Below are 17,228 nucleotides of genomic sequence, written 5' to 3' on the forward strand. Positions count from 1 at the left end.
GCGTAATTGCATTCTCCATTGTAAAAAAAACACGCGCACACATGCATGCACACACAGACATTTGCCGATCTCGGCTAACTGAGTCGAATGGTATATGACACTCGGCCTTCCGGGCCTCGGTTGAAAAGTCGATTTTTTCAGTGATTGCATATTATTGCATTGCCTTTCTTTATATGAGAAATTTTCCAGTTATGTCATATACGTGTTCTACTCAAAACAATAACTGAACCTGAAATTAGGTACTTAATTTCTTATCTATGAGCAATTTATACTTACCGTGCACATGTAAACCACGGCTACTGAGCCGGTCTATCACGTATTTGCGATTTGCAACCCATCGCTGAAGACTACCTACCATTCATCCATTAACCATCTTCTATCTAGAAACGTCAAACAAAAGGAAAACAAACAGTTCTGGTCGTAGTTTAGTTGGCTGTCGATTTAAGTTAAAAAATATCGCAATTACATCACTTTGATGATCTACAACTCGTCCAGAATGTGCTCGTATCGGTCCTGTAGGTGCGAATGTTAGAATGACCAAAAAGAAACCATCTCCGTAAGTATTCGTAACCTGTGCCAAGAAAGGAACTGCAACCTAGACAGTAGGTAAACAAATCGTATTTTCCCCACAGCCAAAATCGCATCTGGGAAAAGGAACGCCGTGATCGTCTCAATCAAACATTTGACGGGCTTTCGAAACTACTTCCGGATTATGAACCGGCCACCCAGCTCAGCAAAATTGAAATTCTTCAGCGAGCAATCGAGTACGTGGAGAAACTACAAAACAAGATTAAAGCGTCCCTGGAGGAACGGGATGCACTGTTGAAAAGTAAGTTATAAATAATGTGAGGTTGAATTTGTATCGAAACGTTTATAAATTTTAGAACATGTGGATGAACTTGAAGAACGGCTACAGGCATTGATTGCAAGAAATGAGGATTTGGCTGCTCTACTGAAGAAAGCTAATATCAATGTTCCACCCTGCAAACATGGGTCTACTGGAGGGAAGGATAATTCGGAAGACAAGCCAGGGGATGCGACAGAAAATGTCAAAACTGTTGGCAAACCGAACAAAAAAGCATCGCCCAAGAAAAAAATCAAGGAGAAAGAGATTGAACAGCTACCAGAACTAACAGTTCCTTCGACAAATTCTGTGATAGAACATCAAGCTACTAGCAGCGCAGAAGAATGTGCGTTGCCAACCGCCGTAGTAGTAGCAAGCTGTTCACCTGAGACTGGTAGTGTTAGTGCAGCGTCCTGTGCAGTAGGTACACGGATAACTGACTGTAACAAAGAATCAACGGCTGCCACAATGGTCACAAGATCTATCAGCATCCCTAGCACGTGTTTCGTTATGGCAAATAACCAGATTGTTGGAACTTTGAAGCAAACTAGTGGAGGTTGGTGTTCAAATCTGTTGAATATGACAAATTGAATAATTTAAATTATTTTAGTTAACGTTACTCCTGCTCTTCTCTCCACACCGATAATGGCCACAGGCGTTCTGATATCGAACAATGGTAGCGTACTACAAATGCCTCTCGTACCTCCGCAATCATCCCTGCTAATAGTGAGTAATGAAGACGTACGATCCAAGATCTGTTTGAAAAAGAAAACAGATTCCGCAAAATCACAGTCAAGGACTAAAAATGCGCAAAAGGCAAAGTTCAGTATAAAATCGATTGATGTGATATCCGGGCGGATCATAAACGGCAAGATTCCAATACCACCCTTGAAGCGAACATCGCGAACTTTAGTGAAAGCGAAAAAGGAAGCGCGGAAGAAACGACGAAAGCGAAAGATTGCTGATCCAAAGGAAAATGATGAAAGTACTGCCAAAAAGCGGAAAGTTGACGAATCAGAGCTATTAAAACAATCAAAAACAGAAATGACAGACTGTACACCACAGAAAACAACAGAGGAATTACAGCAGAAAAACAGTGCGTCTCAAGCCGTCGACGAAGTTCAAACGACCGAAATAACCACAACGGAGACGGTAATGGATGATCAAGCCAACTCGCTAGACATGAATCTAGACCAAACAGATTTATCGAGTGACCTCTTTGCCAACTTACAAGTGCCGGATGCCGAGTCGGGCGAAAATCAGGGGTCACTATCACCAACTGCTGCCTACCTTATGAATTTTCCGTTGGTTGCCACCGGAGGCGGCAAGATTGCCGGTAGTCAAGCGTATACTTCCGGCGAAGCCGAAATCCCAGATGTAGAAACTGACAAAAAAGTCACATCATTGCAAACCAATGACAATAATCTGCTGTTGGATAACTTTTCGTCTTACTTCAGCTCGAGTGTATACGGAGGAATGGAAAGTGTAGGTCCGGTTGTGTCAGAATCAGTAACGACCTCGACTGCGACTTCTACAAGCTTCTCGACAATCTACCAGTCCATTGACAGTATGCTGGACCACAAGACATCACGTACGAAGAACACTTCGGACTGCAGATTCAACACTACACCTTTTACTTTCACTTTGACGCCATCCAGTACAACTGCTACAACGCAGGCTTCATTCGACTACAGACATTGTTCGACGTCAAGCTATTACTATCCCACTTCAGTGACAACTGCCAAACCTATTGATGAATATGGACTGTTGAAACCTCCAATAGTGAGTGAGTTCACGTTCTCCTTAACCAGCACAACCCCAAGTGCTCCTAAAACCGTCCAGTCACAATATACGAATAGTACCATCTATTCGTCCACCATGACTACACCATCGTATAGCACCTACGGCTATCAATCCAAAAACACAAACAAGGCAGCCAGTTACACTGCAAACTATATCCCAGAAACGTCTAAGAGCGACACGAAAACTCCTAAAAAGTACGATTTCCTTGAAACAGAAAAACCCGCAACAAGCTTCACATTCTGCCTAACCTCAACAACCAAAACCTTGCCCAAGTATACCCAATCATCCGTAGCTACCCCATCAGTGGCTTGTGCTATACAGAGTGCTATCACAACTATTAGCTCGTACTCTAAAGTAGAAGATTGTTTGTATAAAACAGCCAAACCGACTACACATGGTCATCAACCATACAAAACTCCTTCCAAACAGAAGCTAGTGCATTCCTATCCAATTGTCTCTAGCTCCCACACAACCTATCAATCTCAATCATCCTCCTACCAACAATCGAAGTACGACGTAAACTGGATGGCATCACAAGACCCGAAGCCCACCCCCAGTCAAGACTACAGTCAACTACTTCCCGTTCTCGATTTCAACTCGACCCCATCACACTCGTATCAAACAACCAACATCGATCTGAGCCGCAAATCAGACATTTTCTTCGCTCATCCTACCGGAGAAGAAAACCTCGTCACCTGGTCGCCGAACAAGCTTACCAACATCCTGAACGATACAACTTCGTCCTACTATCCGCCGACTACCGTCAGTTTGCCTAACCTGAATGGAGATCTTGCTTTGAACAGCATAACAAGCAACTGTCAGCAACCCGCTACGGCAAAATCCTCTGCACAAAATCGGAAAGTCAACGATTCAAGCAGTACCTTCCTATCGGTGCAACAGTTGGTTGATCAACCCAGAAAGAACTCCAATAAAAACTATTTCAGTTGCAACAGTTATCCACCCAATCAAAAGCCACTGCAAAACAACTATTCTGCTGAAGCACTAATCGCTGCGCCTAGTAACAATTCCACTAAGAAAGATAAATATTCAAACGACCAAGCATATAATAGCTACAATGCATACGTAACCGACACCAACTCCGCCACCGGGCTCTCGTTTAATTTCGACTACTCATCGGATTACAATAAAAATTACAACTACAACTGTCAGCAAAACTACATGACGTCTTTCATGGACAATAGCTACGGGTTGCCAACACTTCCAGCGGTCACCACGTCCTCTGCGGGTACCAACTACAGTAGTTACGGATATTCGTCGGAGAAGAAGCAGCAATCCAATAGCTACTATCAGAACTCGTCCTACCAGGTAGCCTCTTCCTCGGACATTCCGTACTACGTGCCATCCAGTGAAAAGCGAGCGGCGTCTTCCAAATCAAAAAAGTATCCCAAACAACCACCGACGAGCAGCAGCGACTACAGCTCGCATCCAGCAACTTCCAATCCGAGTTACTTCCCAGCGATTTTACCACCCCCACCGCCAAGTCTAGCCGATGACACACTTTGCTACAACAATTTCAATTTCAATCCTTCGGTGACTGCGAAGAGTGCAGCTACAAGCTGCTACAGTCAACCGTATCATAATGCAGCTGTGCCGAATTACTCCTTCGGTACCGGTGCCACTGGTAGCGCAGCTGCGCAATCATATCCGACGCAAGCTGGCGCCAGCAACACAGCATCGGTTGGTAGTTCGTTGACGAACTTCAACCTCAGTACCATTTGTCCGGAGATTAATGAGAAAAGTACGAGGGCGAGTGGGCCACCGTCGGTAGCGGTCGGAACTGCGGTGAGGCAGGCAATAACCGGTGGATCCGGTTGGTGATAGAAGGTGGGGTTTTTATTATTGTGTGAGATATGTTATTAAAACGAATAGTAAATTTGATTGGCCGTGTTTCACTAAACTCGTCCTGAACACTGTACCCGAAAAAAACGTGTGTTCCGAATCATGCGAAGCGCAGTACATTAGTTGGGATCCTTCAGATACTCTGAATCATGACCGAATGTATTCGATTTCACACAGCAAACGATTGAGTCCCCAAAGTCGACAACCTCTTCCAAATTCTGCTGAGCATAACTGTGGCTGATCGATCTTCTCCCAAACACAACGAGCACTCGATAAAGGGTGTCCCACATCAAATCACGTCACGGAAAAAACGATGTAGAAAAAACCCATTGGACTTTTTCGTTTAAAAATTTGAGTAAAAGTAGTTTAGAGTGTATCGTTTACACTGAATTTTTATCGCTGTCAGTTTTTCTGAAAATTGTAAAAAATGACGAAAAGCATCGTCCCGAATTGATTTTACGCATGCACCTGGAAAATGCTCAACTCATTGGACATTGGGAAACAACTCGGTATCGTGCAGTCAACGGTGAGTCGTGTAATTATACGTTACTACCAAACTGAACATCGAATGGAAGAAAAAATACGGTCAGAATGGATATTCTATTATTGATTAGGATCACAAGCGTGTAGTGAAAGCGTTTAAGCGGAATCCCAATGCTTCGGTTAGAGATGTGACCAAAACGTTGAATCTGTCCAAGTCTTTCGTTCAGAGAGACAAGAACCGGGAGGGACTACAAACGTACAAAGTGCAGAAGTCTCCAAGTCGTGATGAACGATAAAATACGGTGGGAATGTCACAGACCCGGAAACTACACCCAGATACTGGACGAAGCCTCATTGTCTCATCATGAATGATGAGACAAACGTCAAGGCGGACTTCTGCTTCCAGTGCTACTGTTCTTCACCGCCCAGCACGAGTTTGATGCTCCAAAGGAAGTAAGGAAGCAGAAACTTTCAAAGTTTGCCAATACAAGATTTGGTAAGCGATCTTCTCCAGTGGCGATTGGAGTGCGCCATTCGTGACTACCGAGACTATAAACGAGGAGATGTACCTCAAGGAGTGTCCACAGAAGCGCCTGCTTCCTCTGTTGAAGAAACACGAGGGCCTTACGATCTTCTGTGTCACTATTGAAATATTGCCTTGGAGTGGTACGAAGCGAACGGGGTCACTTTCGTACTCAAGAACATGAACTCCCGCCCACTAACCCAACGCACCGGAACTAAGGCCCATCGAAAAGTACTGGGTAATTATGAAGCAGACACTACGGAAGCACTCCAAGGAGGTCAAATCTGAGGAAGACATGAATAAAAAGTGAGTTTCCGTACAGAAGAAGCTGCAGCCAGATGTTGCACAGAACCTTATGAGTGCAGTTAAGCGTAAGGTGCGAGCGTACGGTTGTGGTACTGAAGTTAAATAAAATAAATAAATTTGTCAAAAGCTTACTAATGGGTTATATTTTATTGTCTGAAAGTTTGAAAAGAATCGGTACACTAGGTATTTTTTTACAACCATTTTTTCCGCGAGCAATTTGATGTGGGACACCCTTTAGTCTGCTTCCTCCAACGCTCGTACCTCATGGCCCTGCATAACACTAGGAAGTAACAATGATATGTATTGAGCGATTTTGGTGAGCGTTTGTGGGCTGTGGGCTCTGCGTGATTTTGACCCATATAGCATCACACAAATCAACTAAATCAATTTCGCAATGTTCAAGCATTATTTATCACAATTCGTTCTGTTTCACTGAATCGTACGTCGCCTTAGAATCCACAAACAGTCCGCAGGTTGTATTCTTGAAATGTATCCGCATGTTAAACATCTGGTCCATCGTTGATCATCCTTCTCGAAACCCGTTTTAGTATTCGCCGACAAAGGATTCAGCCAATGGACCTGCTAAACATAACAAGAGAGAGTACCTTGTAGGCGGCATTGATATGATATGACAGGGATAGTTATTACGCTCAAATTTGTGGCCCTTGTATCTACAAGGACATATGAGGCTTCAATAGCCCCTTTGTGAGTGTTGATAGTGAGAAGTGGTTGGCTAGCCTCATCGGCAGCAATCTGTAGATATACATCGAACAAATCAATGTGGCTGAAGATTCGACGATTGGCCCTTTTGGAAAATATATCCTCTGGTAACGGTAGCGGATATTGAGTCAGTTCGAGAGCGATGTTGAGACCTGTTGAAAAATCGACACAGATTCCAACAGATCCATTCAGTTTCCGAACAACGACGATAGGGGTAGCCCAATCAGCAAAATCAACAATATGATGCCCAAACTTTGAAGATGGCTGAGTTCATCCTCCACTACGCTTTCCATGCTGTATGCAACCGGTCGTTTTGGCCTAAACACCTGTTTACACGAAGTGTGCCTTTATTGTCTGTTTCTATTCAAGTGGCTTGCCCTGCCAATGCAAGGTTGTTTTATGTAAGGTATGCCTAAATACAACATCCTCCCTTTCCAAATTTAACAAAATGATAAAGAATCAAAAGTGAAAAAAAATCTGCTTCAATTAATTAAACATAATCAGAATATTTAACCGGTCTTTTCACATTTCTTTTTGTTCGTTGACTATCTGTTTTTTGCAGCTTTTCTTGAACTGATGTTTCAGCGTGTGATATCAACTCCGACTTGGTTTCGGTTGGTGCTGCGAACGGTGAATCTGCTCGTTCTGCATCCGTATTCGGGTCTCGATAATTATACCGCTCGAATATCCTTTGCGACTCGCATCGTCCCGGCGGTGGTGAAAGTCTCCTTCCCCTGCTCCTACCAACTGACTCGTCCTTGTTATGTAACTTTGGTGTTGTGGGAGTCGATTTTACGTGAATAGCACTCCTACGATAAATTCCACCATCTGCCATGCCAACCTCACAGGATTGATCCGGAAGTTTCCTAAGTAGTAGCGCCTTTTCCCAATGCGATGTTATATCCGGTCTTCGTTGAACAAGCACATTATCCCACCTCTAGCTCAGGTAACTATTTGCTCCGCTTATCATAACTGGCTTTCGTCACTCTCCTCTTTTGTGCAATATGTTCATTTATTTGCGAAGCCCTCGGCGGTTGAAACTCATTTGTTATCATTGGAATCTTGTGCCAACTGAGTTTGGTGTATTCCGATGTTGTAGCAAGGCTTTCCCGAATTCAGTTCCATCTTTCATGCATTTCTTATACAACTGCTTTATTGTTTTTACGGCCGACTCTGACTTCCCATTTCCTTGTGCGTGGTAGGGTACAGAAGTCGCGTGTTTGAATTTCCATCTCTTCGCGAAATCAGTCCAAACTTCGTTGTCAAACTGTGGACTATTATCGGTCACTACAATCTCTGGAGCACCATGTCGTGAAAAGTGTTGCTTGCATCTTTCAACGATAGATTTTGCTTTCGTGTCATTGAGGAAATCTACTTCTATAAAGTCCGAAAAGCTATCCGCCAATACCATCAGCGCACATTTTCGTCCTTGATGTTTAATCTCTGCCAAATCTTTGAAAGGGATATTCCGGAATTTCATGAGTGGTCATGGGTGTTCTTGTTGGACTCGCACTATGCTCCATGCATATTTCCAGGGGTTGTAATTCTCTCTCACTCACGCGAGAAGTAGCTTATCCGATGTCCAACTTTTCCGAGATAAGATGAGTCGCAAAATTCTCCGTCTCCACAAATAGCGTGAGAATGATTTTCCGGATAAAATTTATTTGACTTTTTCCTTCTCACCGGAGAAGGTGATAAAATTTTAATTTCGTGGAAATCAATAAAAACTTCAAAAAATACACTTAATTACAAAGAAAAGCGGCAAAGAAGTATGACGGACTTGTTTTATCGTGTTTTGGAATAACGACAGCAAAGCAGGGAACGCCAAAAGGATACCGTGATAAACTCATTCACTCATTCTCCGGCTGTTTTATTTATCCGGAGAAATAACACGTTGTATTTATCCGGAGAAGTTGTGTGAGTGCCAATAACTTTTCGTGTGAAAATGTGAGTTTTTATTGTCGCAGTAGCAAACTATCCGGGCGCATTTACTCATTTGAGCGATAAATGCAATGCCTGCATATTTCACAATTTCGCACATAGTTTGTGATTTGGTCAGCCATTCCCGGCCAGAATAGTGCCTGTCTGGATGCTCGCAATGTGTAATCTACACCCAAATGTGCTGAATGTATCTTGTCCATCAATTTACTACGAATACTTCGTGGTACGACTATCCTGTCACCCTTGAATACAACTCCTCTCTGAATTGTCAACTCGTTCTGTAGTGCATAATACCGTAGCAGGTCATCATCCAGCTCTTCCTTGCTTTGTGGCCACCCTTCGACAAGCACTGTTGTTAGTTTCGATAATGTGGCATCATTCCTGGTTGCTTCAGCTATCTCTCTGAAACGCTCATCCGACATATATATTCAACCACATTTATATCAGCCACTTCTTTAAGTGCTGCCTCGACTTTCGCAGTATGATACATGTCTGATCCTTGATCGTTTTGTGATCGATCGATTCCTCTCTTATATTGCACCACTATATCGTAACGTTGAAGTGACATTTTCATTCGTTGGAGACGAAGAGGCGCCTCTGTTATCGGTTTTTAAAAATATCCTCTAGCGGCTTGTGGTCCGACTCCACAATCACTTGACATCGTCCCGCCACGTACTGGTCAAAACGCTTACAGGCAAACAAAATCGCTAGACATTCGCGTTCGATTGGTGCATAATTGCTTTCAGTTTGTGTTAACGTCTTAGATGCATATGTCACTGGACGCCCTTCTTGGAGCAAAACACATCCCACCCCGAACTTGCTTGCATCGCATTGGATAACCAACTTGAAGGAGGGATCGTAATACCTAAGAACTGGTGCTCGGGTAACTAAACGCTTGATTTGTTTGAAAGCTTCCTCTGCATTGATATCCTATTCAAATTCCTCATTTTCTCGTATTAGCCTTCGAAGCGGAGCACTCACTTCCGCCAACATCGCAGATATCGTCCCAGGTACGTGACTAAACCAAAAAATGTCCTAAGCTCCTTTGTATCCTTCGGGTTTGGTATGTTCAACACCGCTGAAACTTTACTCGGATCCGGTTTAGCACCATAGAACGGAACTGATGAAAGTGCTATCTTGGCCTTTGAACGATTTAGCTTTAAACACCTCTCTCGAAATCTCTGCATAATTGCTTCCAAATTTCGGTTGTGGTCCAACATGGCTTGTTCCATCGTATCACCACAGCCAAATACCACGACATCATCCGCTAAACATCTTACCCCACGAATGCCAGAAAAAATTTGCTGTTGTGCCTTTTGATAAATTTCTGGTGCACATGAAACTCCAAATGGCATTCTTTTCCAACGGTAAACGCCCATCGGAGTCCAAAAGGCTGTCACGTCGACGCTGTCCTCGTCTAATTTAAGATGCCAGAATCCGTTTTTAGCATCCAGTACAGAGAAATTTCTTGCCTTGGTGAAGTCTGGAAGCATTTCCTCAATAGTTGGAATTTGATGGTTAGCTCATTTGATCGCACGAATCAATTCCGGAGGGTCTAAACACAAACGCAGCTTATTTCCTCTTTTCACCAAAACCAGATTGCTCAGCCAACTCATATGTCTGTTGATAGGCTCAATCACTTGTTTTCATTCAAGTTCATTTATTTTTACTTTCAATTCTGGAAGATACGCTAGGGGGATTCGACGGGGTTTTTGCTGCACCGCTGCAATAGAGTGATCAATCTCAATTTTAAATTTTCCTTCAAAAAGGCCCTCCCCTTCAAATACGTCCGCGTACTTACTCAGAATGTGTTCGCACTCTTGCTGTAGTGAGTGTATGCTGTAAATGTCGTGAACTTTAATAATGCCGAGATCGATAGCCGATTGTGAAGACAATAATGACACAATGAATGTTAGTTGCATGGTCCCTTGCTTTCATCTTATTTCAAGTTCAACCTTTCCTTTAGGTGTGATAACCTTTCCCAAGTAGCACCTCAACTTAATGTTAGTACCTTGCATCTGACTTGACGGGCAAAGCTTCTTCAGATCCTTACCGCAGAGAACGTTCACTCTTGCGCCGGTGTCTACCTGTATATCCATTGACTTCACCTGTCGATTTGCATCTAACACTTTCAACTGTACCATTATTTCACCGGTATTACTCGAGCCAGGGATGCCAAAGGTACTGGTAAACTACATTTTTTTCGGTATATTTACATTTGCACAAGTCGTACAGCCCGCTACAGCGACGCATCACTACAGCTCTTGCCAGAACGGTAGCCAAACCGAGTACATTTTCCCATACAGCAGTAGAATACATTTTTGTTTTGCTGCTGAACTCCTACTGCTCGGTGAGAGTGTGGCGTAGTAAAGTTTGTTCTCTCGCTTTGTACACTTTTCTCTGCATAGTCAAAGGGAGAAGCCCGCACACGAAAGCGATGATGCCGGTCGGGGCGTAAACGAACCGCATTTATTGTCGTCGTTTCTGATTGAAAATACTGAATAGATTAAAAATATTAAAAAGTGTAAAATAAGGAAAGAGAAGCTGTACCGCTAGCGTCTGGTGGCTGTACTGGGGGCAGTATTTCTTTGTCATGTTATCGCTTTGCTTACAGACTGCCGTACAGCGCTAGGCGTCCTGCAATAGCGAACGACAGCAGCGTCAAAAGAGAAATGAGAATGTAGGCAGAAAAATTACAGCCGCAGAAAAGGTAGGCATTTTGCATCCTTGACTCGAGCCTTCCCTGGCCAGCTTGGCTAAATCAACAAACTCGCAGTCCTCTTCGGTCTCATATTGTCCTGAAGATGCTGAACTGTCCTCCATTTGGCGCACGTTTCGTCGCGACAGCTTTCTCTTATCATTCTTTGAATGACACATTCTCTTGAAATGATTTACCTTCCCGCAACCGAGACATTTTTTTCCGAATGTGTTTTTGTCACGTATATGTTTTCCGCCACAGTACTGACATGGCCTATCGTTGATTTTTGTCACCGTCACTTTGAAAGTGGTTCCCGGATTTTCCTTACTGGTTGACATTAGTTCCATTTTACGGGCGAGCTTCTCGATTTGATGATGTTCGTTGATCTTCTTCACCAGTTCGGCCTTTCAGGTCTCCGGATTTGAGCAGTTCTCTTCTCATCTGATGGTCATTAATGCCAGCGATTATCCTATCCTTCAATCGTTCCTCCTGCTGCACAGCGTCATAACCACACATATTTGCTTTTTTCAGTCATTTAACAAAATCCTCAATTTTTTCATTCTCCCACTGGTGCCGGGTATTGAATTCTGTTCGTTCAACACGACGATCTCTTGCCGGGGTCAATCGTTTCTTGAATTTTTCCCAAGATTGCATCAGGCGTTGCTTTTTCTGCTTCGGTCAAGTTCATCTTTTCCACTAGCATTATATCCTCCGGCCCCATGACGGTCACGAGCAAAGCTACTTGCTGATTTGGCGGTTTTTTTTCCAAACTCGCCGCCAGAACGTAATAAACCCACTGTAGCTTGAACATTCTAAAAGCTTCTTCGTCATCTGCCCCCAATTTGAGAGCTGCCGGAACGGGGATACCGCTCATTTCGAGATATTGTAATTTTTCAAACGTGTAGCGACGTTTTATTTTCCAACATAAAACAGCTTCTCGATGATAATTAAATAATACTCACGTGAAAATTTAATCTTCTGACACCATGTTAACATGAGGTGTGTCTGTTTCTATTCAACTGGCTTGCCCTGCCAATGCAAAGTTGTTTTATGTAAGGTATGCCTAAATACAACAACACCGGCTTGGGATTGCTCTTCAGCACCAGCTGAACCGCAATTTTGTTGCAATGACCCATCTTTGGTACAAACACCGCGGGGAAACGTAATTGAAGTGCTGCTACGTTCTGTTGGTGCTGGCTCCTAATTTGGTTACAGAACGAAATGATCGGGTGGTTCCACAGTTCGAACAAATCCAACTAATCAATACCGAAAATGTTCAGATTGACATTATAATTAGCAACGAAACACTTACCCTCTTTCTCGGGGCCGTTACACTGTAGCCCAGAAGATAGTTTTTGTTTTAGGTTGGCCGAGTTTGATCCATAATTGATGCGAAAAGATGGAAATACCAGACCCTGTGTCCAACTGCATGCGACGCGGAATATTATTGATGTTAAGGTTTGCAAATTTCCGTACGGTTACTGTTTTTGTTGTTGATTCTCGCTTTTTCCACTTCTGTCTCTGATGGTCGTTGTGCTTGTAAAGACTTTTAAAGAAAATCACGAACAGTACCCTACCTTGTGTCCATGCTTGCCACATTCATGGCACTTGTGATCCCGAAACCGGCTGTCCTTGTTGTAATGCATACCCTCGCACATTCAACAGGGTGTCTTGGCCTATTCCCGATTAATGCTGCTGCTTCTCGAAACGACGTTGACGTTTGGGCTTGATGTGTTTGTGTGCGACTATGTTCACTGCAGACACATTCCAGCGTTAGGGGACAACGTTTGCACACATCATGCAACTGTTAACAGCTCGTTGTTTGTAAAATCCTACGATGTACGCTCAAAAAACTTAATTGAATACTTTAAAAGTTCTAACACAACACGGTGTTCCCAAAACCGTTATTAACAAAAAAAAAATGACCATAAATGTGTCATTCGAAAGATACAGTATCCAAGCATCTTCTCAGTGAATTTCAAAATGATCCATCGAGAGATTCGAGAGAAATTGCGATTTGACACGTTTCATAAGGCTACCAGCAAACACCCACGGGTTTGGTCCAATCTCTATAAACAAAAAAATATTTTTTTAATTTACACATTATATTTAACGTTTGGTAGACAACCCTATTTTCATATTTTTTCAGTGCACCATATAAATAACACCTTTTGTACATTATATTTATGTAATTAAATGGTAAGGTTTTCCTTTAAAAACCGCGACACGTATAAACGTTCTAAATAGTCAATGAACAAACATGGATTCATGGAGTCTGGTAGAAAACCCATATATGACCGCATACCACATCCAAACCGTTATAAATTTCGATTCCGTCAATGAAATATTTTCAAACTTGCAGGGAATATACTTGATTACTATATCTTTCGAATGCCATGTACTAAATAAGTACACAAATATTTTTTTGTTTATAGAGATAGGACCAAACCCGTGGGTGTTTGCTGGTAGCCTTATGAAACGTGTCATAAAACTTCAAATTGCAATTTCTCGATGGATCATTTTGAAATTCACTGAGAAGATGCCTTTCATTCTGAGAGGGGAAAATGTCGCGTTAGGGGACAACAGAGCAAAAAATTGGTTTTCCATCCTACACTTGTATTTATCAAAAAATCTGCTCTGTCTCAAACTTTAGAGCATCTATTTGCTCTAGAAATTTGATCATCGATAATTACAGAACAATACTGTATGCTTGGATTTTCGAGTTTTTTTGAAATTTTTTTCACGACCGCTGCGAACGCTGCGTTAGGGGACAACACCAAAATGTACACAAACGGTCGCATATGAAGTGTTGTCCCCTAACACGACTGAAGTATTAGTTGAGGCTCAAACAAAGCGATGTATATTAGCGATGTATATTACCTCTAAACCTGTAAATAACTCAAAATAAAGATTTGAAATGCCAAACCAGATGTATTACTAGTTTCACCTTCATGTGTATTTGACAAATGATATTTAGAAATCAAATTAATATGGATTGAGAACAGGACACACCGCATACCACAGTGTGGCCCGGTAGGGGAGACTGAGGATACTTGATTCCCTTTTTTATTTTTTAATCTAACTCCGTGGAATTACACGAAAAAACTATGCATTTTTTGTTGTTTTTTATTGTTTCTAGGGTTGACTGATAATCATAAAAAATTACATGGAAATATTATACTGGGCATGAACTATTAGCATTTCTGGAAAACAACAAAAAAAATGGAAAATTCTTTGAATAGTGGAGACTCGATCCCTAATTTGGGGACACTTGATTATTGAAAACGTGTTTAAAAGAGCATGTAGGGTAATAAGCCTATTTTTGCCCTGTTTCTATTATCATCCTACCCATCGGAAGCCTTTGGTTAGAGCAGCATCTGCCATCTTTGGTCTACACATTGGCTCAAATGGTATTGCGATAATTTGGGTACTCGATTAGTTTTTGCTGCGCTCAAACAGAAGATTTTCACCATTCTCAAGACAATTTTGTTATTATATTGGCTCTTAATAAGAGATGAATGACCTTAAGGCTAAAACCTCTATAATCGAAATAAAAAATGGCTCCTAATAAAGCAAAGAAGCTGAAATAATAAAAATTAATAATAAAATAATGTGGTACCATCTCTAATAGGGCAAAAATAGGTACCTAACCCCATTCAAAGTTATAAATGTATGCTGGTATTGATTGGATTGTTGTGATTAGATTGTTATTTTTGTTACTACATATTACGCATCTCTCACCTGATTTTTTACGAATTCCCCAAATTAATTGTATTGTATTGATTAGGGCAGATAAACAACGTTATAGGGTGGTTCAATATTTATTTTTTGTTGCGTTACAAATATACAAATGTGACTCTGAAGAAACTCATCAAAGGTAAGACTGTCAACCGATTATACTCAGTCGAGCAGTTATTATATTTACATATTGTATATAATGTTGTCGGGAAACACCAGTAATACGGTTTAAATAAACATTTCGAAAGAGAAAATCGCCCTTCTAGTTCAACCTCTGGCGATTGTACAACTGTTTCTACTCATAGGTCTGCAAGACAACACTTATTAGTGATGATTGCGAAAATTAATCAAAATGTAGCCGATCTACGCAATTTTTGAAAAAAGAAGGGTAAGATCCCGCTTTTTGAAAATTTAGATATATTAGAGTACAAAAAAAGAAGAAATGCGTATCCTCAGGATAACATTTTGAATTTAACGTACTATAAAAACATTAAAAAGCTGCATTAAACTACGATGTTTGGTTCATGTTGAAGAAAATCTATCCCGAAAAGACAAACCGCGGTTAGTTCCAAGTGGTCAAAAAATTTCCCGTCAATTTGAAAGAATGTTAAAGGAGACCAGTGAGTGTTGTTCTCTATGACCAGAGGCGACGCGTCGGTACGTTCAACCTGTTCCTTGAACAGGTAAACAAAAACTGACCTGAAATCCATTTCAGTCAAAATTAATAGCAGCAGCACTCAAATTAATTTACATGAAAGTAATAATCTCCCAACCTTGAAGTTCGACAATTTGGTTCAAACGACAAAACCAACCTAGCATACCAAGCAAGTACATTTCAAAAAATTTCTTTCTGCCCATGACCGGTTCAATCTCAGCCATGCACGCATCTCGTACTCTCACCGCATGCTCGGGTTAGAGCAGCTGCATGAGCGACGGCTGGAACAGCAGCGAGAGTGCCATGGGCGACGGCTTTTTCTATTTCCTTGTTCACCGGTTCAAGTCAAATATTGAACCAGCGCGCATTGCTATAGCGTCCATATGGGCGTTGGAGCTGTGTGCAAGCGAGAGCGATTCATAATTTTTGAGCGCGTAGCGCCGTATGTTCATAACAGTCGGTCGAACGTTTTCTTGGTCTTTCTTGGTACTGAGAGTGGAAAATGGACATAAACTCAAACCAGGGATTGTTCGAATGCTCTCTTGTTCTATTGGTATAAAGAACGGGTTGATGTTAAATATCTTATGCCTACGATATTTCACGAGAAACATATTTTTTTTTCTAGATTCAATGAATTGCACGAGGAACATTCAAAGTTATATCCCATTTGAAATAGTTGAGGGAAGACTTTAAACCGGTTGACAAATATTTCAATCTTTATTATACAGAAGGACGAATATTTCTTTGTGTATAGAACACAAGATTCTACATTTCAAGTTAATTCATATCATACCATGATTTATAACTGCTCACGAAATTCATCGTAGTTTCGTACATTTCGTGCAATGTACATAAAATATTTAAAATTACGAAAAAATGTTCGATATTATAAAGACATTCGTGTATTCTATGTCTGTTACATAATTCAAACAATTCGTTTGAATTATGTAACAGATTCGTAATAAGCGTTCGAAAGTCTTTTCGTGTTTTTTTACGAAAAACTCTGAAAATAAAAACGTTTCCGTAGAACTACGAATGATTCATCATATGCACGAAAAATTCATATATTTTACGAAAGTTTTCTATACGAAACCTATTCGTAGCAGATTTTCAAATATATTCACTCAGTGTACTTTTTCCTCTTTTAAACATTCTATCAGACGTTTGTAAGAGAATTCACCGGTGGTTTATGACAACAAATTTGTTTAGCTCAGCTCTTGCGAACAGAAAACCCGTTGACGAACATCTTCCATTGATCCTATTCTTTTGATGTTGGATGGAATCGATTTTGTCAGACGTCGAACCCACCCGAGTAACGTCAGAAGAGATGAACAATAAATACTCAGCTGATCTAAAAACGTCTCATGGAGTCGAATTAGAGATGATTGTGACGTTTTGAGGGCCTTTGTGGTGCATTGAACAGGTTAACGGTGAAACCACGCGTCGCCTCTGTCTATGACCAAATTCTTCCGCGCGCTCTGATGCTTATTTGATATTCGAAAGCGTGCAAAAAGCGTAAAGAATGGATATCTTTGAAATCACTTCGAACTCTATTCTGAAATTGTTGATTTATCCTTAGATAGTTTATTTACTGATAGATGTAATAAAAAACTACAAGGGGCAGCCCTATGGGGTTGCACGAGCTGTAGACGTAGGA

At 41.4% G+C, this 17,228-nt stretch overlaps 1 protein-coding gene across 1 annotated transcript; it reads left to right on the top strand.

Moving 5' to 3' along the window:
• Positions 1-394: 394 nt before the first annotated feature.
• On the top strand, positions 395-4,546 carry LOC131690460 (mucin-5AC-like). The gene is made up of 4 exons (XM_058976244.1): positions 395-556; positions 633-829; positions 885-1,400; positions 1,455-4,546. The coding sequence occupies exons 1-4, from the start codon at positions 534-536 to the stop codon at positions 4,484-4,486; spliced, it is 3,768 nt and encodes a 1,255-aa protein (XP_058832227.1). The 5' UTR covers positions 395-533; the 3' UTR covers positions 4,487-4,546.
• Positions 4,547-17,228: the final 12,682 nt, after the last annotated feature.

Source organism: Topomyia yanbarensis, chromosome 3 (genome assembly GCF_030247195.1).
Source record: "Topomyia yanbarensis strain Yona2022 chromosome 3, ASM3024719v1, whole genome shotgun sequence".
Taxonomy (NCBI): domain Eukaryota; kingdom Metazoa; phylum Arthropoda; class Insecta; order Diptera; family Culicidae; genus Topomyia; species Topomyia yanbarensis.